Source organism: Ascidiella aspersa, chromosome 3 (assembly GCF_963924565.1).
Source record: "Ascidiella aspersa chromosome 3, kaAscAspe10.2, whole genome shotgun sequence".
Taxonomy (NCBI): domain Eukaryota; kingdom Metazoa; phylum Chordata; class Ascidiacea; order Phlebobranchia; family Ascidiidae; genus Ascidiella; species Ascidiella aspersa.
Genome location: NC_139449.1, coordinates 33492472 through 33514010, shown reverse-complemented (window position 1 = coordinate 33514010; position 21539 = coordinate 33492472). Strand labels below are relative to the sequence as shown.

The following is a 21539-nucleotide window of genomic DNA, read 5'->3' as shown; positions in this document are numbered from 1 at the left end:
GTTCGCATTAGTTAGAACAGGGTGGTCCAAACCCAGTTGCAATTTCAGCCAATTTGATCTGGTTAATTAAACCTTTTTGCGCGAAATGATAACGTCTTTGTAATTTAACGATCGGGGAGTATGCAACATCTATTTTACGCGAACATTCTACGCTTATAAAATGCAGTCTTCTAATTAAAATGTTTGTCAAATACGCAAATTTTTCGCGCTTCGCGCACACCAATTTTACCTGTCTCATAACATTCGATTTTATTTGCGCACAAGTTCGACGACAGAAGCAAGTTTCTGGAGCGTATCTGTCTTTCGATATTACTTTGTGACGTTGTCTTTAAACATTTCATGTCCGACCAAACGAAAAACGTTTATCCGCTCCTGGTTCGCATTTAGCCTACTTTATGTGGCCCGCAAAGAATATGCAAGAAATATTGTGGCCCGCGATGCAGTCAGCCGTGGACCACCCTGAGTTCGAAGGTTGTTACATGAGAAAGAATCGTTACTACACTAGTGTATTACAAGAAATATGGGTCAACTGACCCTTGAAATTTTATAGGGCCGCGAAATATCAAAATAATTGCAACGGGTCCGCCAAGCAAAATTTTTAGAAAAGTTTGGGAACCGCTGGTCTACAATAACGTGCCCAAAGGTCCTGCGGGCGGAATTCCGCAAGGGTACCGAGCGTATGCGCACGTCGCAGACCGTCGACCTTCAGCTGCACATGGGGAGGTGCCGCCTTTCGCTCATCCAGCAAACCTTCAAGAGCTTGAATCAGCACTTCAATAGAAGATGCGGCTCCACGGCTGTGCCCGGGGTGAGAAACTAAACAGTGAGTCAAACCGTTTGACTATTCCTGTACAGGTTCGTTTCAGGTTCAAATGTTTTTTTTAAATCCCGTTCAGTTCCGGTTAAAGTTCAAAAGTTGCGTTTTAGCTCCAGTTCGACTAAATTTATTTTCATAAACGGTTTGTAAGGTTCCCGTTCGGATAAAAAATGACAAACGTTAAACCTAAAACTGTATTCAATCAATTTCGAGAGTGATTATTTAATTGTAATTCGTATTTAATCTAAGTTTTGCGGCATGCTAAAAATCAAGCAGATCCATATTAAAATATCAAAAAAATGAAAGACAAATCAACGTTTTATGTAATAAATATTCATTTGTTTTAATAAAATTTCGAACATGACATAGCTTGACTTTGTAAAATACAAGTGTTGACACCATGTCGGAGTGAACCGGTTTCTTGACAGGTTCGGTTAAGTTTCAGGTTCTTGCAAATAATTTGGTTCAATTCCGGTTCGGCTCCTTAAAATTAATGCAGGGGTTCAGGTTCGGTTACGGTCCGCATAAAGTTGGCCAAAAACCGGTTCAACGAGTTCTGGTTTGGTTGGAATCCCTGATACAAACTGCTATGAGCGTTGTTAGGCGGATGGAACTTTGGTACTACTATAATAATCGGAAGCCACTAATCGTTTATTTACATTGTATAATTGACATAACAACGCAAGCACTTGAAGCGATCAAAGCACTGTACTGCTCAACATGCGATAAGCAAGTAGTTAATAAACGCCATATTATTGTCGCGCGACATAATTCCTCCTGTCAATCATCAGTAAAGTACAATAATGCACAAAAGCAATTAGCAATTGCGAAAAAACGGGGTATTGCAGTAGGGAGATCGAATAAGGACGATTTATTGATTCAATTTTGGAACTGATTTGTTCCTTAAAAATTAAGCAAGGCAAAAATTAACTGCCACAATTTGTTACTGAATGTGTAAAAAAGAAAAATTGAATCTATAAGAAAGACGGCATCCTCTGGGGTTTAATATATTTCGAAATTGCATTGGTACAGGCCTATATATTGCCGAGCAAATCTGCTTGCGTTTATTAGTCGTAGGCCAAAGCTATTAGTTTGATGTTTTGATAAAACAAAGCGGAACAGGCCATTGGTAATAGAGATCTGCAGTATTCCGAATGCCAAAGTGAATTCCTCTTGATGGTTTTGTTGCAATACTCCAAAACAGTTGTTGACCCGAACTTTTTGGATATGGTGCTGGGTGCCAACGCACGTAAACACTTCCACCAGTTGAACTTCGTATCTTGCCATTCTGTGCAAATAAGGGAGAATTTATTGTGCCTACTACAATGTAATGATTAGGGCGATTATTTTTACTTGTTTTTTTTACAACGAAGTCAAATATTTGTTAAAATTTACAGGATGGGTCAAAATTTGTCAAAATTATTTTAAGTCAACCGTTTACAAAATGCCAAAAAAATCGCTACAAAATTAACAAATACTTCAGGAATTGTTTTGAGATGGTCGTTTGGCGTACAATTTTATCGAAATTTATTTCTAAATTACATCCAACAACATTCTAACTATATTAAATTTGTATTAGGGCATTATCCAATATACGTTTAACGCGTTAGGTTCATCCAACTTCGATTTTGCTTTAGATAGTTGTAAATCTCCGATTTGGACAAATGTATTAGTATTTGACCTGTGTGTTTTTGGTGGTGGTTTGCAAATATCGCGTTGGCAGTTTTTGTAATATGACAGCTCTTTGCTAATTTTATGAAATTATACAACTAAACTTTACTCAAGAATTTTAAAGATAACCCGCGTCTTGTTTTTTTGGCATTTTTAATTTTTTGTGATATGGCAAATAACGCAACTGAGCATTTTAAAGAGTTTTGCATAAACACGAAAAATAACTGATGTTTGTTTTACTAGCCGCCAGTAAAACGCCGAAAACGCCGAAAACGAGTGACTAACGAGGTTTAAAACAAAGTATATCTGACAGGTCAAAATTTTGTCAAAAAAAAAAAAAGTTTAGGTCAAAATTTGTCGAAATTTCAATTTTATAGGTCAGAATTTCTCATTTTCAGGTTAAAATGTAACCGCCCTAATGATGATTTATTGATCGGCCAATGTTTTGCTAATTGATAAAAAGCAATGCAGACAATTTCAACTACTTTCCGATATTGTTAATAATGTCATTATTGTATTTCAATATTTAGTGGATTTTAAGGTTTTAGTGGATTTTAATTTTACACAAATGATGCATTACCGTTTGAAGTCGTATTGGTAGAACTATAAAACCAATTTATGTATCAGCATGAACAGCAATATTCAATAAGTTTTAAGTTAGAATCACCCACCTCATAAGTTGAAGCCAACCAGACGTCTACGGCGTCTGATAGAGGCTCGTCAACGTACATATTCCAGGCACGCTGAATGTACAAATACAGCGCCTCGTACATTTGCTCGCTTTCAATATCAACCAGATTTCCGTTGTGAAACCTGCACAGTCTTTCTGCTGCAGCTTTGCCTGGTCCGAACTCCTTAGATGCAACAGTGTGTGGAAGCCAGAAGCAAGATCCGTTGAAAACAACGCCAGGGCATTGCGTCAATTCTAAACAATCATAAAAGTAATTGAAACGATTTAACATTATAGACCATACATTTAACAAATTGCTATATCATACTCAATATTTTTTTGTAAATTTAAAACATTTTTCATTTTTGCGCACCACTAGAATTTTTACGTTAACATCTTTTTAAGATCTTGTCGTTTAAACAATTTTTACACAAGAAATTAACCTTTAATTTTTAAGTTCAGGGGTGTTGAGTACCCTCCGGAGCTGGATTGTTGCATGTCGAACAAGCTGCCAATTGGTTTGCACACCAAGAAGTCGTTGGACTGAACTTGTCCGTAGGCGAGCGAATTGCAAGCTTGCAGCAAAACTAAGATTGAAAGGCTAACTTGAAACATTCTTCTGTTGTGGTAGTTTCTCAGCTTCCTTGAAATACCTTGAAGGTTGTGTGTCGCTGCTGTGATATGTCGTTCTTTTATAACCTCTGAAAAGATTCGTCTCATTGGTAAATGCAGCCATATTTGGCCATATCTCCATGTATGGCTCTTCAATTTTAAAGATTGTTCATCTTAGCTGTGTTTGCTTTTCTTATATTTAAATGTGACGCGATTTACGCTGATAAGGTTACGGAATGTTTCATTGCGTAAGTCAGAACCTGTTCTTGAATCATAAAGCGCATCATTTGTCCAACTCTCCAGGTTTTGTGGCTTTAACATAACCTGAGGCATTACACAACAGTTTGAAAGCTGGCAGTTATGTTATCCAGAGGTTGCAAACATTTTTCTCTTTACGACAACCCCTTAATACAAGAAATAAGAACGCCGTACCCTTACTAGTATTATCGCTTAGTAGGCTACTTCACAATTATGTCGCCATAAACTAAATTAAAAAACACGCATCAAAAACACAGTTTTTTGGTCAGTGTAAAATTTGCACATGGTCGGTTCAAGGGGGTCAAACTCAGGGTTTCAAAATCAATTCTTAGTAGTGAAGGCCGCACCAATATCACTAAGAAACCAAAACTATTTTCTAATCAAATATATTTAATGTATCCAATTGTACTGTAGACATGCATACAGAGCATTAAAGTAGTGTTGAAAGCAGCAAATCCACCTATTAGATAGTATTCAAACGCGACATGCGCTGTGTGTTCGCAAGGGCGTTATGCGGTGCAGAGACAGTAGGCTTGACACACTTGGTTTAGTTTAATATTCTCAATTTTAATCAGACGAATTTGACACTTTATATTAATTGTTTAGGTTTTTGTTGGCAGCTACTGGACAATAGCACATGACAATGGTGTTAAAAAAATGCGGTTATTAGTCGTAGCCACATGTATGACACCCCTGATGTTATATATATCGTACCACCCACGTTTCTTCAATATATAAAAGTAATCTTTCCCTCTTATGAGTTTTACTATTTGTCATACAGCAAATCCCGTTTTTATTGAACCCAAATCGCACGCAAGCAATGTAATCAAGCGGCTTATAAAACGAGCAAAAATAGAACCTCGAAGAATCCAAAATAACCAACGACACCGGCTGAGAAGTTTGAGAACCACTGTTGTCAGCAAATAAATAGTCCTAGACAGTAAGAAAGAAAAGAGAAATACAGCGTTATCCATTTAGCCATTAAAGACCAATATGGCCTATACCTATTTTATCTATACAGGGCACTTTTAAACGGGCAAAATGTATGCTCCATGAAGTGGAAATAAAAAGGAGGGCTAAAAAAGAGAAAAATTAAACAAAATAAAACATCAAGTTTTTATGTGTGTTATCACTTGTTAGGCTACGTCATTTTTTCATCGTCATTTAGTTGCAGCAGTTGCGGCTTGCGAAGTGCACCACTTGCCTAGAACAGTTGGTGTGAGTTTTTAATAGTGTACATCTTTATTTATATTGTGTTATGTTTTTAAACACTGATGATATTTTTAGTAGCGAAATGTACTGATCATATAACATCCAAACAAACTGGTTTTCGATTTACTTAGTTCTGTAGTTTAATCTTTTTCATTGAATTCAGTAAGGTCAAATATTTTTTGCGCCTCTATTTCAATTACAATTCCAACCTTTTTTCTATAGGCCTACAACATTTCTAAAATATTTGCAAATACAACATTTCTAAAATATTTATTATATTTTTAATTTGTTTTTTGTAAAACAAAAATAATATATATTCGCTCTCCTTGCTTTTAATTAAGGTCCATTGAACGTAGGGTTAATTATAATTTTTATGGAATTTGGACTTTTTGCTTTCTCCTAAACTCAAAGTGTTGGCAGTTTGACAGTTGGCAGTGGCAACTGGCAGGTGTCACAAGGTGTAGTTCTTCTTGCAAGCCGCACAGCGCCCCTGGGGTATACACGGACATGAGTTACTTCGCAAAGTGGGCAAAACGAATGATGGGCAGAAAGGAATTCGGGGATGTTGACCTTTAAGTCACGTCAAACGACCTTGACTTTTTCTCGCTTCATTAAAGTTGCTGCCCTGACTTTAATTTGTGACGTCGTTACGGTTGATTGCACTCGATTTCGTTCTGTTATAAGGAGCCCGAAGAATACGAACGATTTTGTTTAACTACAGTTAAGTCAAAATTTGCGTTTACTGCCCACGTTTTGTATTGCATAGATTTCACGCAACGTTATACAAAATTGAATGAGCGTTCCGTGTTGCCTGTTTAGTATGGTATTAATAAAATTGCTGATCTGCATTAAAAATACAATTCCGTAACTGGATCTTGCAATATCTTGTTTTTTGTGCAAAGTTGCATTAATGAACTAAACCACACACCTCGCTAAGTTAAGCGAGCTCGCTAACGACGCACGAGCTCGCTAAGTCGACTTTTGGTATTACGAACCCACTTCTCGTTAAACAAATCTGGCTCAGACCACTCGTTAACACCTAATTTGTGTTCTAAAAACCCAAGTGCTGTAAATTAAATGAATTTTTTTTAATCAATAAACGTTTTATACCTACACTAATGGATGTCATAACTAAGATTCATAATTAATTTGTGAATTTGTTACCAAAATGTCGTGATATACGGATTTAGGCGATCTCCTACCTACACAACATGGAGTTTGGGGTGCTTACGGTGCCAAGAGCATTCCCAGTGAAAACTTGGGGTGATCAACCCCACCAACCACACCCCAAAATAAAAAATTATAAACCGGTATGCTGCAACTTCTTTATATTTTGTTGATGCCTACGACTTGAGGTACTATTTTACACATATTTCGGTAGTTAGTCAATTTTATTTACCTTATAATACATTTCAACTCTTTTACCACTCTCCACATGTAAACTTATATTTTTAGTGGACATTCTGTAACGTCATATTTATCACAAAATCTTAACACCCCTGTCAGAAAGTCGGCGTCTACGCTATACACTGATTTAAAACCAACTTTATTTTTAATGTTTTATTTTTGAACTAATTAAAGAATTTACAAAAGCAGCAAATTTATGCCATGACTCATTTTATTGGTGCTTTGAGGCACTTTATTAAATACATATATTCAGTACTAATCAACTAATGCAAAAATATGAACATTGTTTATAACATAGAGGTAAATTTCAGCAATTGATATCCATGCATGTATATTTTGCATCAAAATAGTATTTTTGTATGAATAACTGTTACACTTGGGGTATTATAATACCATGGTGTAACAGTGGTCCAGCATCTGCCAGGATTCATTCATTATACAATAAACAAAAGCTTTAAAAGTGAAGATAAACTTTATGAAACTTATGTTATTTTAGGAACAAAATAGTTTTGTATTAAATCATCCAAAGAAACCCTTAGGTCAGAAGTGCAATCAGAATTACAAACACAATTCACTATTGTATTAAAAATATGCTCTTGTATGTAAGTGAGTCACAAATACATGGTGTGTAAGTTAATATAAAACTAGAAAATAATATACTTTTAGTTAAAAGAAATAAGTTATACTAAAGCATGATTTTAGAAAAGCACAAAAATTTCACACAGCAAAATATTGAGGCAAGACCATTGTAAATTATGTTAGCAGCCCAATCCATTTCTTTTTATACAAGAAATTTGCTATTCCATTGTCTTGCTCTTTAAAAGTAAGATGATTTAGGAGTAAATTCTGTTTTTTCACCTTGAATTGATCTACACAATGTTGTTGGTTCTTCTCATGCCGCTGTCCTGCTACAAGACTTTTCGGTGCCTTCAGTGGTTCAGGAATGTCAAAATTAGACTGTTTTTTTTTCAGTGTCTCCTGAGTTTTATTATTTTCTCGGTAAAGTAGTAACACATGTTTTTTTAACACTTTTAAGTAAATTTGAATTTCTTTCTTCTTTTGAAGTGACTATGAACTTTACACAGAGCCTGTAAATTCATTTCCATGCATAATTTACTGGTGCAAGGGTGCAACTCAAGCAGCATGTTGTAACTAAAGTTTTAAAATACCAGTGTTAGTGGTGTAATTGTTACATCCCGGTAAATTATGATCAAAATGTTTACAGAAGCTAGCTAACTAAATAGAGATACAAATGAATAAAAAGATTTAAAATAATTATTTTACCTTTTTAGACGTATATAATAAACGTTGGGCGCTGGTCTAGAATCCTACCACAATTATGAATAGGGTGTGAGTTAGCGTGTGGGTGTTTTAAGCATTATTACATTCATTATTTAATAATAATACTTGACCCACCCTAACCCCAACGCTAACTCGCACCCCTAACCAAATATTATGCGTTGTGGTAGGATTATAGACCAGCGTCAAACGTTGTTTCCCAAAACTTTTTTCTATAATCTACAGGACTAATTAGGAAATAAATTCATGCGGTTTACCTTGAAAGTTGTTTCATAATAAATTTAACATTTAAAAGCAGCTAACGATTTCCAAAACAAAGCGCCAAACGACGTTTCTGCGACAATTTTGCTGAGTCAATCGTCCTTTTTCTTGTGTTTTTGACGCATTCTCTCGCGTGTGCGTCTCGTTATAGCGAGGTGTTGGCGAGGACCGTTCGTAATACCAAATGCGTTTGCGAGTTTCTCGCTCGCTCATCCCTCGCTAAAACGAGCTCGTTAACTTAGCGAGCGAGGAACTGTTCATAATGCCGCCCCTGATTACTACAAAACGACAAATAAATTAGTCAGCAAAGTTGATGGGGAATCCCCATAAACTTTACTGTTGCAGTAAAACCAAAATGCTGAGTCACCAAATCTAGAACTGTTTTGGAGTTGCAGTTTTAAATATGTTTACATGAATCTTTTTTATACTGTGCAATGAGAAACTCAGTGAAAGTAATGGTATACACAACTCAGCAGAGTGATAGTATTTACATGACTTGATTTTCATTTTTATTTCACAACAAACATATTTTCATATTTAAAAATGAAGGACAATTTGTATTTTTCGGAGATTACCTTTTAGGAGAGTATACATTGGTTGTGTGATATTTTAAAAACCTTATAACTCATAAACTGTTTGATCAAATTTTGTTTAAAAGAAATATTTTGTGACCCTTATAGAGAATCCTGCAATTTTTTCAGGTACCCAAAGTGAATAACAAGAACTTAATAAAAATTGAAATTGCAAACTGGACCCTTCAAAACCGAAACCCAAACATATGTGATTATTAAATCAATGCACATTATTACTATTTATTCTCCCATTTTTCATTTTTTTTATATTTATTGTCCAATTTGCAATTTAAATTTTGATTACTGGTTTCATTATTGTACCTAAAAATAGTAGTATAATTCTTGGCGAGTGCTTCAACCGTATTTTGGAACAGTGCACAGTTTTATGTTTAATTTTATGTTAAGAACTTGTATGTATACCAATCTTCGCAATGCACTAAACTTAGAAACATACAAACACAATACTTTATCAGCCACCTAATAATCCTCTCAAATCACAAGCTAACCAAGTGCTAACTACACCCTGTTGTACTGCAAAAAGAACTTTTAAACATATGACGAATACTAGTTAGTACCTCACAATAACGGTTATCAAGATAAATATTTGGTTATGGTGCCACAAATAGAGTATAGTATCTTACAAGCTACATACACTTAAATACATGTTGTGCGATCTATTGTACACTTCAATCAGTCTGGCAATCAACCTGAATATTGTATTGTGGTATCTTGTAAACCCCAGTATCAAAGTGGTACACCCTTTAAGAATTATAGTACACCCTGACATGTACAATACACACAGTTGAAAAGCACTGAGCACTGTTCTAAACCAGCGCCATATGTCATTTGTGTAATCAAAACACATCTAAACAACAAAATATTACACCGATTTATAAATCTGTTTTACAATCCAATTCATAAATAATATTAAAATGTAAAGAAATAGCCAAAATTATTCCTATTTTATTATTTTCTAAAATTAAAGCTAAACCTTTTTTCATTTAGAAAGATTAACAATCCTATTTAGGCTGACTAATTTCATTAAGCTTTTTCAAAGGCATCTTGTTTACTATACATAGGTGTGCTTTACCATTGACCAGTATGATTCCAGATGGACTTGATCAGAGAATACACATTATGTCTATGTACATATCAGGTACTTCTAAACAGATTAAGAATGTTAGCCGTGTTTGTTACACTAGATGTTTTCTGTTTTGCAGTTTATTCAAATTTTCACTATCTAATTCTGGTGGATATTGAATATCGTAGTCTTATCTAATTACTTCAGTTGAAGTATATTTACACCTGACAATAACAAAGCAACTTTCTGTAAAAAATTTGTATTTATTAATATTTTTCTACACTAGTAGAGTTGATAAAAAATAACATATTAAAATTGTAAATTGGATTAAAGATGCACACACATGTGTATTAAACAACTTTGATCTAGCCTTTATAAAGCTGCTTTTTGACCAACGATTACAGCTTTTGTGTCATTAGTACACCGAAAGCCATCGCAAACTAAACCAATCTGTCAATAACTGATTCAAGGCAGGCTTGAAACACAGCTATCCTGCAGTGAGGTTTGAACTCATGAGCTCCAGCCAAATCTGGACTTTAGCTCTACCAACTGAGCTACAATGGCAAAGAGGGGAGCAAGTAGAGAAACAACCACATGAATTATTTAGTTTATTTAAACTATAAGTCTCATATTCCATGTTAAGATTTTTTCCCAGGAAATTAAAGACACTGCTAACACATGGCACACAGATATAGAAGAAGTGATGCCGTCCTCCGAGCCTCTTTTTTCACTTGACTGCAGCTGTAGTGAAAACAATTCCACGCCCAGTGCAGCTCAGCTCCGCTCAGTGCAGCTGTAGTGTAAACGGGCCTTTACTCAAAAAAAATATTTTTTGATTTATAATTAAATTTCACTTCAGTTGTAAACCTGTCTAGGTACGGTTTTCACATTGCACTGTAAACGGCTGCTAATTTCACGACAGAAAAATATTTCTTATTTATCTCAGTTCTGATCGATTAATTTTTTATTTTTTAAATATTCGTATCAGTAACTGAGTAATACATACTCGGACATGTAGCCTAGCAAGTATAACGAACAATTGCATGTTATTTTTAATGTATTGTAACAGTCATTACGATTTCGTCAAGTTTGACTGTATAAATTTTTCCTTGAATAATATTTCTGCACCATAACGTGCACTAGTCAAATATAAACTCGTCGTCACTACTCTGCATAGTAGTACTTATTCAGTGTTTGTCCTTTAATATTCCTAAATGTTTGTTATTGAGAATTATACTTCAGCTGCACGTGGATAGGTGCCGCCTCTCGCTCATCCAGCAAACCTTCAAGAACTTAAATCAGCACTTTAAGAGGAGGTACGGCTCCACGAAACCAATGGCTGTGCTTAGGGTAAGATTCTAAACTACTCTGAGCATGTTTAGGCGGATGGAACTTTAACTTTAATCGTTGATCAATATTGTATTATCCACATAATAACGCAGACTTCAAACGTTTAAAGCACTTTACTATTTAACTTGCGATGAGCAAGTGGCTAATAAATGACATTTTATGTGATGTCATATATTACAAAGAAAAATGTTCGTAGTTTGATGTTTCAAATACGACAAAGTGGGACACCATATTGGCGGTTGACATTTCGAAGACTATACATGCCAACGTAAGCTCCTCTTGATGGATTGGTAGCAATAGTCCAAATCACTGCTCTACCCGGACCACTTGGACTTCCCGGAAACCAACGCACGTAAACACTTCCACCAGTTGAACTACTTAGTTCTCCATTCTGTGCAGATAAAATGTAGAATTCTGATTTTAATACCTTGTGTCTTGTAAATTCAGTGTATTGTAAGGTATTTAAAACTTTGCCGATAACAAAGTAATTGCCACCCACCTCGTATGATGACGCCAACCAAACTTCCACGTAGTTAATATGTGGCTTGTCCACATACAAGTTCCAGGCACGCTGAATGTATAAATACAGCGCCTCGTACATTTGCTCGCTTTCAATATCAACCAGAGTTCCGTTGTGAAATCGACAAAGACTTTCTGCTGCAGCTTTCCCTCTTCCGTGTTTAAAAAATGCAACAGTTTGTGGAAGCCAGAAGCAAGATCCGTTGAAAACAACGCCAGGGCATTGCAACATTTCTATACCATAAAAGAATACTTACTAAACCAAAACTATATAAATATATATTTAAGATTATCCAAATAACTTTGACTAAAAATTCTAACCTTTAATTTTCTGGTAGATTTTTCGTTCAATTCTGTTCCAATCAACAGATGGTTGTGGTCCTGTTGGGCCAATCGGACCAGCTAAGCCTCTCGGGCCTCTCCGGCCTGGAGGTCCTTGAGCTCCCCTCATGGGTGTTGGGTTCCCCCGGGTGCTGGATTGTTGTATCTCGAACAAGCTGCCAATTGGTTTGCACACCAAAAAGTCGTTGGACTGAACTTGTCCGTAGGCGAGCAAATTGCAGGCTTGCAGCAAAACTAGAAATGCAGCGAAAAATTGAAGCATTCTTTTGTTGTTGTAGTTTCTCCTTGAGATTGCCTTCGAGGTTGTGTGTCGGTGCTGTGATTCGCCGAACTTTTATATACTTTGGAAAGCAAGGTTTCGTTGGTATACGCGGCCTTATTAGGAGAAGTTTCTATTTATGGTTCATGCCAGCTGAAGTTGTTTTGCTCGCATTTTGTTGTGACACGGTTTGCTCTTATAAGGTTACGGAATGTTCATTTGCTTACGTCAGATCGTGGTTTTACATGTGGGGCCTTATTTGTCGAATTCCCAAGGTTCTGTTGGGTCAATTTTACCTGAGGCAAGTTTCTGCAGTTTCATGAAAACATATGAGCACATACATTCGCATTCACAGCAAAGACGTTAAAAAAACGTACAAAAATTAGCAACTAATCGGTTTCGCAAGTAATGTATAGTTGAGCGTTTTGTACAGGTGCCATTAAAATAACGTGGTTTGACACAAGGAGCCTTATTTGTCGACATCCCAAGGTTCTGTTGAGTCAGTTTCACCTGAGGCATGTCCTGCAGTTTCATGAAAAGCTGACAAACATATGATCACATGCTGGCACTCACATCAGGCCTTGTTGTACAAATTCCTTTAAAATTACCGAACTTTATAGTGTCAGAGCATTGATAATTCTTTTCAGAAATTCCATTTATTCAATCGCGTCTCCTAGGCCTACTTTGGTCGCCACTCTTAATAAAATGGCATGGATATACATTTTGCGATAAATAACGCCATACACCTTCCACCATATAAATCCAATAGATCGATTGTTGTCTCTTGGTTGTCACAATGTATTTGTCAAACCAACATAATCAATATCATTGTCATTCCACGATGGTATTGCGGTAATATCTCCAATAACATTTTGTAGACAAAAAAAAGCATTGCAACTGTAATTATACTTAATAGTTTGCAATCAAGCTTTGCAACGATTGCTGAGTAAATATAATATCGATAGCCTACTTTGCAATCTGTGGCCAAAATCACTATTACATATTTTCATTTGTTGTTATAATGACTTTGAAGTTGGATAATTTTTAATAAAGGTTTTGTGTTTACGTCAAAAGTTTTAGGTTTTGTAGTTTGGCGCTAAAGGTTTTTTCACATCTGTGTTTGATCGCAGTTCCTTAACCACAGTTACGCCTGGATGGGCGTGGCGCGGTTCTGCAAACCACACTTATGCTACTACCAAGGAAGAACAATACAGTATAAAATTTTGTGATCCAATTCAGTCGTAAACTTTTCTTGGTACGTTTTTCTCAGCGTTGCTATTAAATACAACTTGTTGACGTAAAATATTTCCGGTCGCTTGGCACAAACCTCCTATAGGCCTACACCAGGGCTACGGAGTCTGTTAAAAATAACCCGAGTCCGACTCTACTGCTTGTATTTTACCCATTTACGCAACTAAATTAGGGAGGATATTCTGCAATCCACTTATATGGGTCTCATAATTGATCCATAGACAATACAAGGTTTAAACATGTTTCACGATTTTCTATTACACTTTTACAACTTACATTTTTTGGCAGCCTTGGCATACTTAAATCTATAACGTTGTAAGTCATAATGGCGCGGCATCCAGCTGAAAAGCGAAATTGACTCTGCTTGTTAATAGGCTCTTCTTGTCAAGAACTGTAAATTGTTATCAACACATAACGCAGGCCTAACATCAAAAATGCATAAGATCTGATTTCGCATTCGTAAAAAAGCCACATCAGGGTTTGTATTATGCAGGGCAATGATACCAGGTAAAAATGCGATTTGGTTTTCAAAAATCGGAATAACGCTAAACGTATCGATCTAGCAAACTAACCTCGAAAAGTAGGTTCTTTACTGTTTGAATACCTAATTTTTGTTAGCCCGGGGTCTATGTTGCATTAATTGTCTTCCGTTAAATTAGTCGCTAAATTTTGGGTCGTGTTCAGATCCGACTCAAAATGAATCTTTTTATTGATTTTGCTTCCATCAGTCTTAGCTGTTGACATTGTTCACTTAAGTATGCGCAACTGCGCAATTGCGCAGCCACAGCAGACAACTTGCGCAGTAAAATTTGCTTTTGCGCACTTACATCATTCTCAAATTGAAACTAAAACATCTTCACTTTTTTGTAACAAAGGTTTAAGGATTTCCCATTGGCCATATTTCGTTGATGTTTGCAGCTGAAAGCAAGTAAACAAATCAAATCCGCATTGAAGATTGTGACGCAAGCTTAAAGAAAAAAAATGAGTTTTAAAAAATGCCGAACACAACAGTGGAGTGCTTTACAATAGTTGGGGTCATGAAACCAAAATGAATTTTTTTGGACATAAATTTTTAACCCAATTTACTAAATGCATTTTTACACGATTTCTGTGCAGATACAGTTGTGGTGTCAATATAATGACCCACCCAAATTGACAAAATCATCTTGATAAATGCAAATGAGCGAATAGTTCGTGATTCTTGATTGTGCTTAAACAAAGGCATCACGCATCCTATTTTTCAAAATTAGAGATTTTGTCAATTTAACCCAAATATTCGGATATTTTATCGCGCGACCGCTTTGTTGCCATACACTTAAAATATTTAACTCGATTGCAGTTGCACATACAAGTTTATTGAGAATATTTGTTTCACGACGTTACACTTTGTAGAGTAATCTTTTTCACGCCTTGCCCAATACAAAAACATTTATCTGCAGCAGGCTCCTGCCAACACATCCTTAAATATTCTTGCGCACTACAAAAAACACTGCTGGGAGGATATTCAAAATCTAGGCATATGTGAGGACATTAAATAATTAGGTTGGGACTAAAACAGCTGTCTCTTATTTGTAAATTATTTGAATTTTTGTAAGACTGACGAGGAAAGGTTTTAATTTCATTATTGAAAACTGTTGCTAAATGCATTTCAACTTATTCCCCATCTACTATTTCGGTTCTGCTGGATTTACTCGCTATATTTGAAGTAATTATATAATACATACTCGGACGAGTAGCAAGTATAACTCGTCGTCATTACTCTGCATAGTAATTACTCTGTGTTCATCCTGCTTTATTTCCAAATGTTTGTTATTAAGAATTATAACATTTACAATCCATATTCGCCACAGAATGCGTTACTGAGGAGAAGTTCCGCAAGGGTACGGAGCGTATACGCACGTCGCAGACCGTCGACCTTCAGCTGCACGTGGAAAAGTGCCGCCTCTCTCTCACCCAGCAAACCTTCAAGCGCTTACATCAGCACTTTAAGAGGAGATGCGGCTCCACGCAACCAATGGCTGTGCTCAGGTTGAAATCTCAAACGAAAGCCATTAATTGTTTATTTACATTGTATTATCAACATAACAACGCAAACACTTACAACGTTCAAAGCACTTCATGCAATAATAAATGCCATATTTTTTTTTTTTTTTTTTTTTTTTTCTTTGAATTTGTACGGATAGCAATCAGTAAACTTCTTGGTTGTTCACAAGGTGACGGTGGTGGCCCCTAATAATTTGGCACCTCGCAGTCGGCAGTGGCAACTTACAGGTGTCACAAGTGTGGGTTCTTCTTGCAAGCCGCACAGCTCCCCTGGCGGCCTGGCCTATATACGAACATATAAGGAAAACAGGGATTTTGAATAAAAATGACTTTGCTTGTTCTAGAATTTCACAAAAAGGTCACGAAAAGCTGCCCTGACTTTAAGTTGTGGCATCATGAGATCGATATATTTTCAGAAGCTTAAATATCCAAACGAATTTGTTTACCTGGTGTTATTTGTTCAGTGTCAAAAGCTTTAAAAGTCTACTTCAATGTGCCGTTCAGTGTGGCCTATTGGGTGCTATACAATAAAACTGCAGCTTTGTTTTATAATTATAACTCCCGTAGCCAGATCTTGTAAAGCTAACGAAAAATAAATTACACAGCATAGTTCATGGGAAATCCCCATAAAATTGACAATCGCTGCAAAACCAAAATGCTGAGTCACCGATCTATAGCTTCGTGGAGTTTCTGTTTTGAAAATGTTTTTCGTGAAATCCAAATTCAAATTGTAAACTGGGAGAATAAATACAACACTTGACCTCCGTACCCAACAAACGTGCACACAATCTCGGGTGTGAAATATCGGGTAAAAATATCGGGTGTGCACCTTCCACAGAGTGTAGATTGGCACCCTGAGGTGTACAATGCACCATATTGAAAAGCACTGTTCTACACCAGCGCCGTATGTCATTTGTGTAATACAAATACATCCAAGTAAGTATTACACAAGTTTAGAAACACTGTTACTGTTTTAGAATCAGCGTCATGAATACTATTTTAAAAATAAGGCTGTTTTACACTTAAATATGATCATGGTGTTTTTCCATTAATAAGAAAAACAATAAATTGGTAAGAAACAGAAAGTTGCCATGCCTCTACTATAACACATATATATAATTAACTATATTACATATCAGGGTATTATTGTACTTTTAATACTTTATATCAGGGTATTATTGTACTTTTAATACTTAACTATTTTATTTTTTACCAAATTAAAGGTAAACATATTTTTAATTTAGAACGATTGCCAATCTTGATCAGGATAACTGATTTCATTGAGCATTTCCGAGGGCAACTTGTGTGCAACATACATGGGTGCTGTTATTGTTGGCTGATACTACTCCAGATGGACTTCACATAGTACACATTGTGTATATTATGTACGTTTCAGTTTTAAACAGATTAAGAATTTTAGCTCTGTTTGTTTAAAATATTTTTAATGAATTAATAAGTACACAAATAATTTACACCTTGTCTAAATGTTATCATCTTAAGTACAAACAAATATTCTCAATATTTTCTATAGCAAGTTAAATAGTTTACTTAAATCTATTAGCTTGGTCTAGAATCCTATCACTTTTTTACAGTAATAAAATAAGTTGTTAAAAGTGGAATTCCAAGAAAGAAAGAAATACGGAAGAATAAATATAAAGCTAATACTTGACCCACCCAAACCCAAACGTTAACTCACACCCTAACCAATACAAATACTGTTAGCAATATAAACCCGCGGACGAAAAAATGGTAGAATTTTAGACTAGCACCAATCTATGGTTTACACCACAAATGAAGTTTTATTTGGGTTAAAAAAACATTTCATAGATGCTTTGTTTCAATTAAGAAACTTTTTTTAAGCTTTTTATTATTTTTTTGTTCTTTTAAGATGTTTTTTTCTGTTTTGCAGTTTATACAAATTTTCACTACCTGATTCTGATGGATCTTGAAGATCACAATCTGATCTAATTGCTTTACCAATTGAACTTCATTCACCCCTTTTAACAAATGCTACTTTCTAAGCGACATCAAAATGCTTGGTAATGTTATTTACAAAAGCAGCAAAAATAACCATGTTTACCACTGGCAATAACAAATCAACTTGTTATGAAATATTTGCATTTAATAATATTCTTGCTACACTAGTATAATTTTAAACAAAATAAAATATTAAAATTGCAAACTGAATTATTTAAAAGTCATTTTTAACTATAAGTAACACATTCCATGTTAAAGTTCGAAATTTTTAATATTTGTGCTTTATAAACATTATCAAGGTTATTTTACAGCTGATTGTGTGATTTATTAAAAACATTCTGTAGGAGGTTATAACTCAAAGAAATTTTCTTTCAATTTGTATATAAATTTCACTTCAGTTGTAAACCTGTCTAGGTATGGTTTTCACATTGGCCCTTAATTTCACGATTGAAAAATATTCCTTATTTATCTCAGTTCTGATCGATTTATTGTTGATTTTTAAATGCCCGTAGTAACTGGGTAATACTCGAACATGTAACAAGTATAACTCTGTTTTTAAGCTTTTTTCTTAATCTATATTGATTTTATATGTTTTTGATTTTTTTAATAATTATACTACTAATTTTCTTTGTTTATGTATTTTACTTACAGGAACTGACGATGCCAGAAAAGGTTGAAATATACATTCCTTTAACAAATGTCTGATGCTGATTTTACTCTGGTTTTTAAACTTTGGGTTTTATTGTTGCAGTATAACTCATTGTTATTAATGTGCAAGTATTTTTCTGCACAATTGCCTAATATTTTTAATGTGTTGTAACATTTACCGAAGTACGTAAGTAAATTCGCCATATATTTGTAAAAGGTCATTATATTTGTAAAGGTCATTACGACGTCGGCATGTTTGATTCTACAAATTTTCTACTTAGTAACATTCGTCTACAACAGCGGTTCCCAAACTGGGGTCCGCGGACCAAATATGGTCCGTACAGCAGTTTCAGAGGGTCCGCAAGGAGAATAAGTGTTTTAAGTTTTTAAACATTATCTGTCATCTTTATTGTCTTTAGTTATGCTTTATTATTCGATCAAAGTGTGTTTTATGATGTCTATTGTGACATCATACAGCATCTATTATGCTGTACTATACCTGCTATCAGCGAATCGTTCGCATTAGTTAGAACAGGGTGGTCCAAACCCAATTGCAATTTCAGCCAATTTGATCTGGTTAATTAAACCTTTTTGCGCGAAATGATAACGTCTTTGTAATTTAACGATTGGGTAGTATGCAACATCTATTTTACGCGAACATTCTACGCTTATAAAATGCAGTCTTCTAATTAAAATGTTTGTCAAATACGCAAATTTTTCGCGCGATGCAGTCAGCCGTGGACCACCCTGAGTTCGAAGGTTGTTACATGAGAAAGAATCGTTACTACACTGGTGTATTACAAGAAATATGGGTCAACTGACCCTTGAAATTTTATAGGGCCGCGAAATATCAAAATAATTGCAACGGGTCCGCCAAGCAAAATTTTTAGAAAAGTTTGGGAACCGCTGGTCTACAATAACGTGCCCAAAGGTCCTGCGGGCGGAATTCCGCAAGGGTACGGAGCGTATGCGCACGTCGCAGATCATCGACCTTCAGCTGCACATGGAGAGGTGCCGCCTCTCGCTCATCCAGCAAACATTCAAGAGCTTGAATCAGCACTTTAAGAGGAGATGCGGCTCCACGCAACAAATGGCTGTACTCAGGGTAAGATTCTAAACTGATCTGAGCATGTTTAGGCGGATGGAACTTTGGTAATACTATAATAATCGGAAGCCATTAATAGTTTATTTACATTGTATAATCAACATGACAACGCACACACTTAACGGTCCAAGCACTTTACTGCTTAACATGCGATAAGCAAGTGGCTGTTAATGCTACAGTTTTGTGATGTCATATATTACAAAGCAAAATGTTCTTTCATCGTCAATGTTCTGATGTCTTAATACGACAAAGTGGGACGGGCCTTTTGTAGTGGAGATCTCCATAATTAAACATGCCAATGTTAGATCCTCTTAATGGATTTGTTCCAATACGCCAAATCAATGCTTGAACCAAACCTGATGGATGTCCCGGATACCAACGCACGTAAACACTTCCACCAGTTGAACTTCGTAGCTCTCCATTCTGTGCAGATAAAAAGTAGAATTCCGATTTTAAAAGCCTTTGTCTTTTACATTCAGTGTATTGTAGGGCATTGGTCTGCAACCTGTCGGGGTCGCCTAAAATTGTTGTGGGGTCGCCATAACTCACCATATCCTGCTCTTTTACTATTTACGCATTTCTTTACAATGACGTCACACTAATAAACGTGACTGAGTGCATCTTCTACCTAAAAATTATTTTAGGCTCTTAAGAGCTGCTCAATCAGCTAACTTGACATTTAAGAAAAATTAGTTTCTAAGATTTAGCGCAGCGAGTGTCGCACTTTCGCAAATTGTTTTATTGCGACATTCTTGTATTGAGTTTTAAAAGGACTGGATTTTCAAAACGTCAAATCTTGTTATTAACATGAGGCATCGTGGTTTGCATATATAAGAATTAGCCTTTATACTCCTAATTATGAAAGTGGATGCAGCAAAACGCATTTCGTTTAACTCGTTTAAGGTAAAATATTCAACGGTTTCAGCGAATATTTACTTTTGGACCTCGATGCAATCAACTCCCCAACTTCAGACTCTGTCTAATTAGATTATTAAATGATACTGATCAGTCTGTTTTCAACCACATCGTAATCGCTGGGAAGTAGAGCATGACATGCGGTTATGCTTATACAAAGTGAAGCCGCGTTTGCAAAACATCAGTGGATACTGTACAGGCGCTACCATCACACTGGATGTGATATATTTTTGAACCAAATTTTTCATGTGTTAAATACAAATTCATTTGTTAAATATAACTTCTCCAAAGCAAGCTTTTTTTGCACATGTGTAGCCACAGTTCTCTGGAATTGTGTATAATTCACGCATATTCGCTCGTGTTACTTTGTTGGAACTATTTAAAATATTTTTATATTGATATTTGAAAACAATATGGGGTCGCAATGTAAATTCCGATTTTATTTTTGTTAAACTTGGATCGCTTATTAAAAAGGTTAAAGGCCACTGTTGTTAGGGTATTTAAAACTGCTGTTTGCTTTTAAATAAATTGAAAAGCAAATGCATTATGGATATGTATTTTTTTTTCTAATTAAATTGTAAATTTATGTAATGCCGATAACAAAGTAAAATCCATCCACCTCGTATCTTGACGCCAACCAAACGTCCACGTAGTAATAATTTGGGTAGTCCACATACAAGTTCCATGCACGCTGAATGTACAAATACAGCGCCTCGTACATTTGCTCGCTTTCAATATCAACCAGAGTTCCGTTGTGAAACTGACAAAGATTTTCTGCTGCAACTTTGCCTTTGCCGTCCTTTGCAGATGCAACAGTTTGTGGAAGCCAGAAGCAAGATCCGTTGAAAACAACGCCAGGACACAGCGATAATTCTAAAACATAAAAGGTATACTTAATAAGGCAAAATTATATGAATATGTATTTCAGATTATCCAAATACCTTTGACTAAAATTCTAACCTTTAATTTTGTAATTTTTTTTTCAATTCTTTTCCAATCAACAGTTGGTTGTGGACCTGTAGGGCCAACCAGGCCAGTTAAGCCCCTCGGGCCTCTCCAGCCTGGAGGTCCTGGACTTCCCCTCATGGGTGTTGAGTTCCCCCCGGTGCTGGATTGTTGCATCTCGAACAAGCTGCCAATTGGTTTGCACACCAAGAAGTCGTTGGACTGAACTTGTCCGTAGGCGAGCGAACTGCAAGCTTGCAGCAAAACTAGAAATGCAGCGCAAAATTGAAGCATTCTTCTGTTGTAGCTTCTCATCTTCCTTGAG

The 21539-nt window shown here is 35.8% G+C and overlaps 2 protein-coding genes across 2 annotated transcripts; both read right to left on the bottom strand.

Annotated features, from left to right (window-relative positions):
• Positions 1 to 1456: 1456 nt before the first annotated feature.
• On the bottom strand, positions 1457 to 3806 carry LOC146162605 (uncharacterized). Its single transcript, XM_083385676.1, has 3 exons — positions 3602 to 3806; positions 3160 to 3413; positions 1457 to 2105 (listed from the first exon to the last, which is right to left on the bottom strand). Exons 1-3 carry the CDS (start codon positions 3771 to 3773, stop codon positions 1905 to 1907), a joined length of 627 nt encoding a protein of 208 aa, XP_083241802.1. The 5' UTR covers positions 3774 to 3806; the 3' UTR covers positions 1457 to 1904.
• A 15215-nt stretch (positions 3807 to 19021) lies between these two features.
• LOC146162604 (uncharacterized) lies at positions 19022 to 21539 on the bottom strand. The gene is made up of 3 exons (XM_083385245.1): positions 21211 to 21539; positions 20889 to 21142; positions 19022 to 19777 (listed from the first exon to the last, which is right to left on the bottom strand). Exons 1-3 carry the CDS (start codon positions 21527 to 21529, stop codon positions 19577 to 19579), a joined length of 774 nt encoding a protein of 257 aa, XP_083241371.1. The 5' UTR covers positions 21530 to 21539; the 3' UTR covers positions 19022 to 19576.

What these genes read in the sequence shown, in the direction of transcription:
- LOC146162605 (XM_083385676.1), bottom strand. Translation starts at nt 3,773, where the DNA reads ATGTTTCAAGTTAGCCTTTCAATCTTAGTTTTGCTGCAAGCTTGCAAT. An exon ending in CCTGAACTTAAAAATTAAAG is followed by an intron (nt 3,414 to 3,601) that starts GTTAATTTCTTG and finishes ATGATTGTTTAG; the next exon opens with AATTGACGCAATGCCCTGGC. An exon ending in GGTTGGCTTCAACTTATGAG is followed by an intron (nt 2,106 to 3,159) that starts GTGGGTGATTCT and finishes TTATTTGCACAG; the next exon opens with AATGGCAAGATACGAAGTTC.
- LOC146162604 (XM_083385245.1), bottom strand. Translation starts at nt 21,529, where the DNA reads ATGAGAAGCTACAACAGAAGAATGCTTCAATTTTGCGCTGCATTTCTA. An exon ending in GGTTAGAATTTTAGTCAAAG is followed by an intron (nt 21,143 to 21,210) that starts GTATTTGGATAA and finishes TTTATGTTTTAG; the next exon opens with AATTATCGCTGTGTCCTGGC. An exon ending in GGTTGGCGTCAAGATACGAG is followed by an intron (nt 19,778 to 20,888) that starts GTGGATGGATTT and finishes TTATCTGCACAG; the next exon opens with AATGGAGAGCTACGAAGTTC.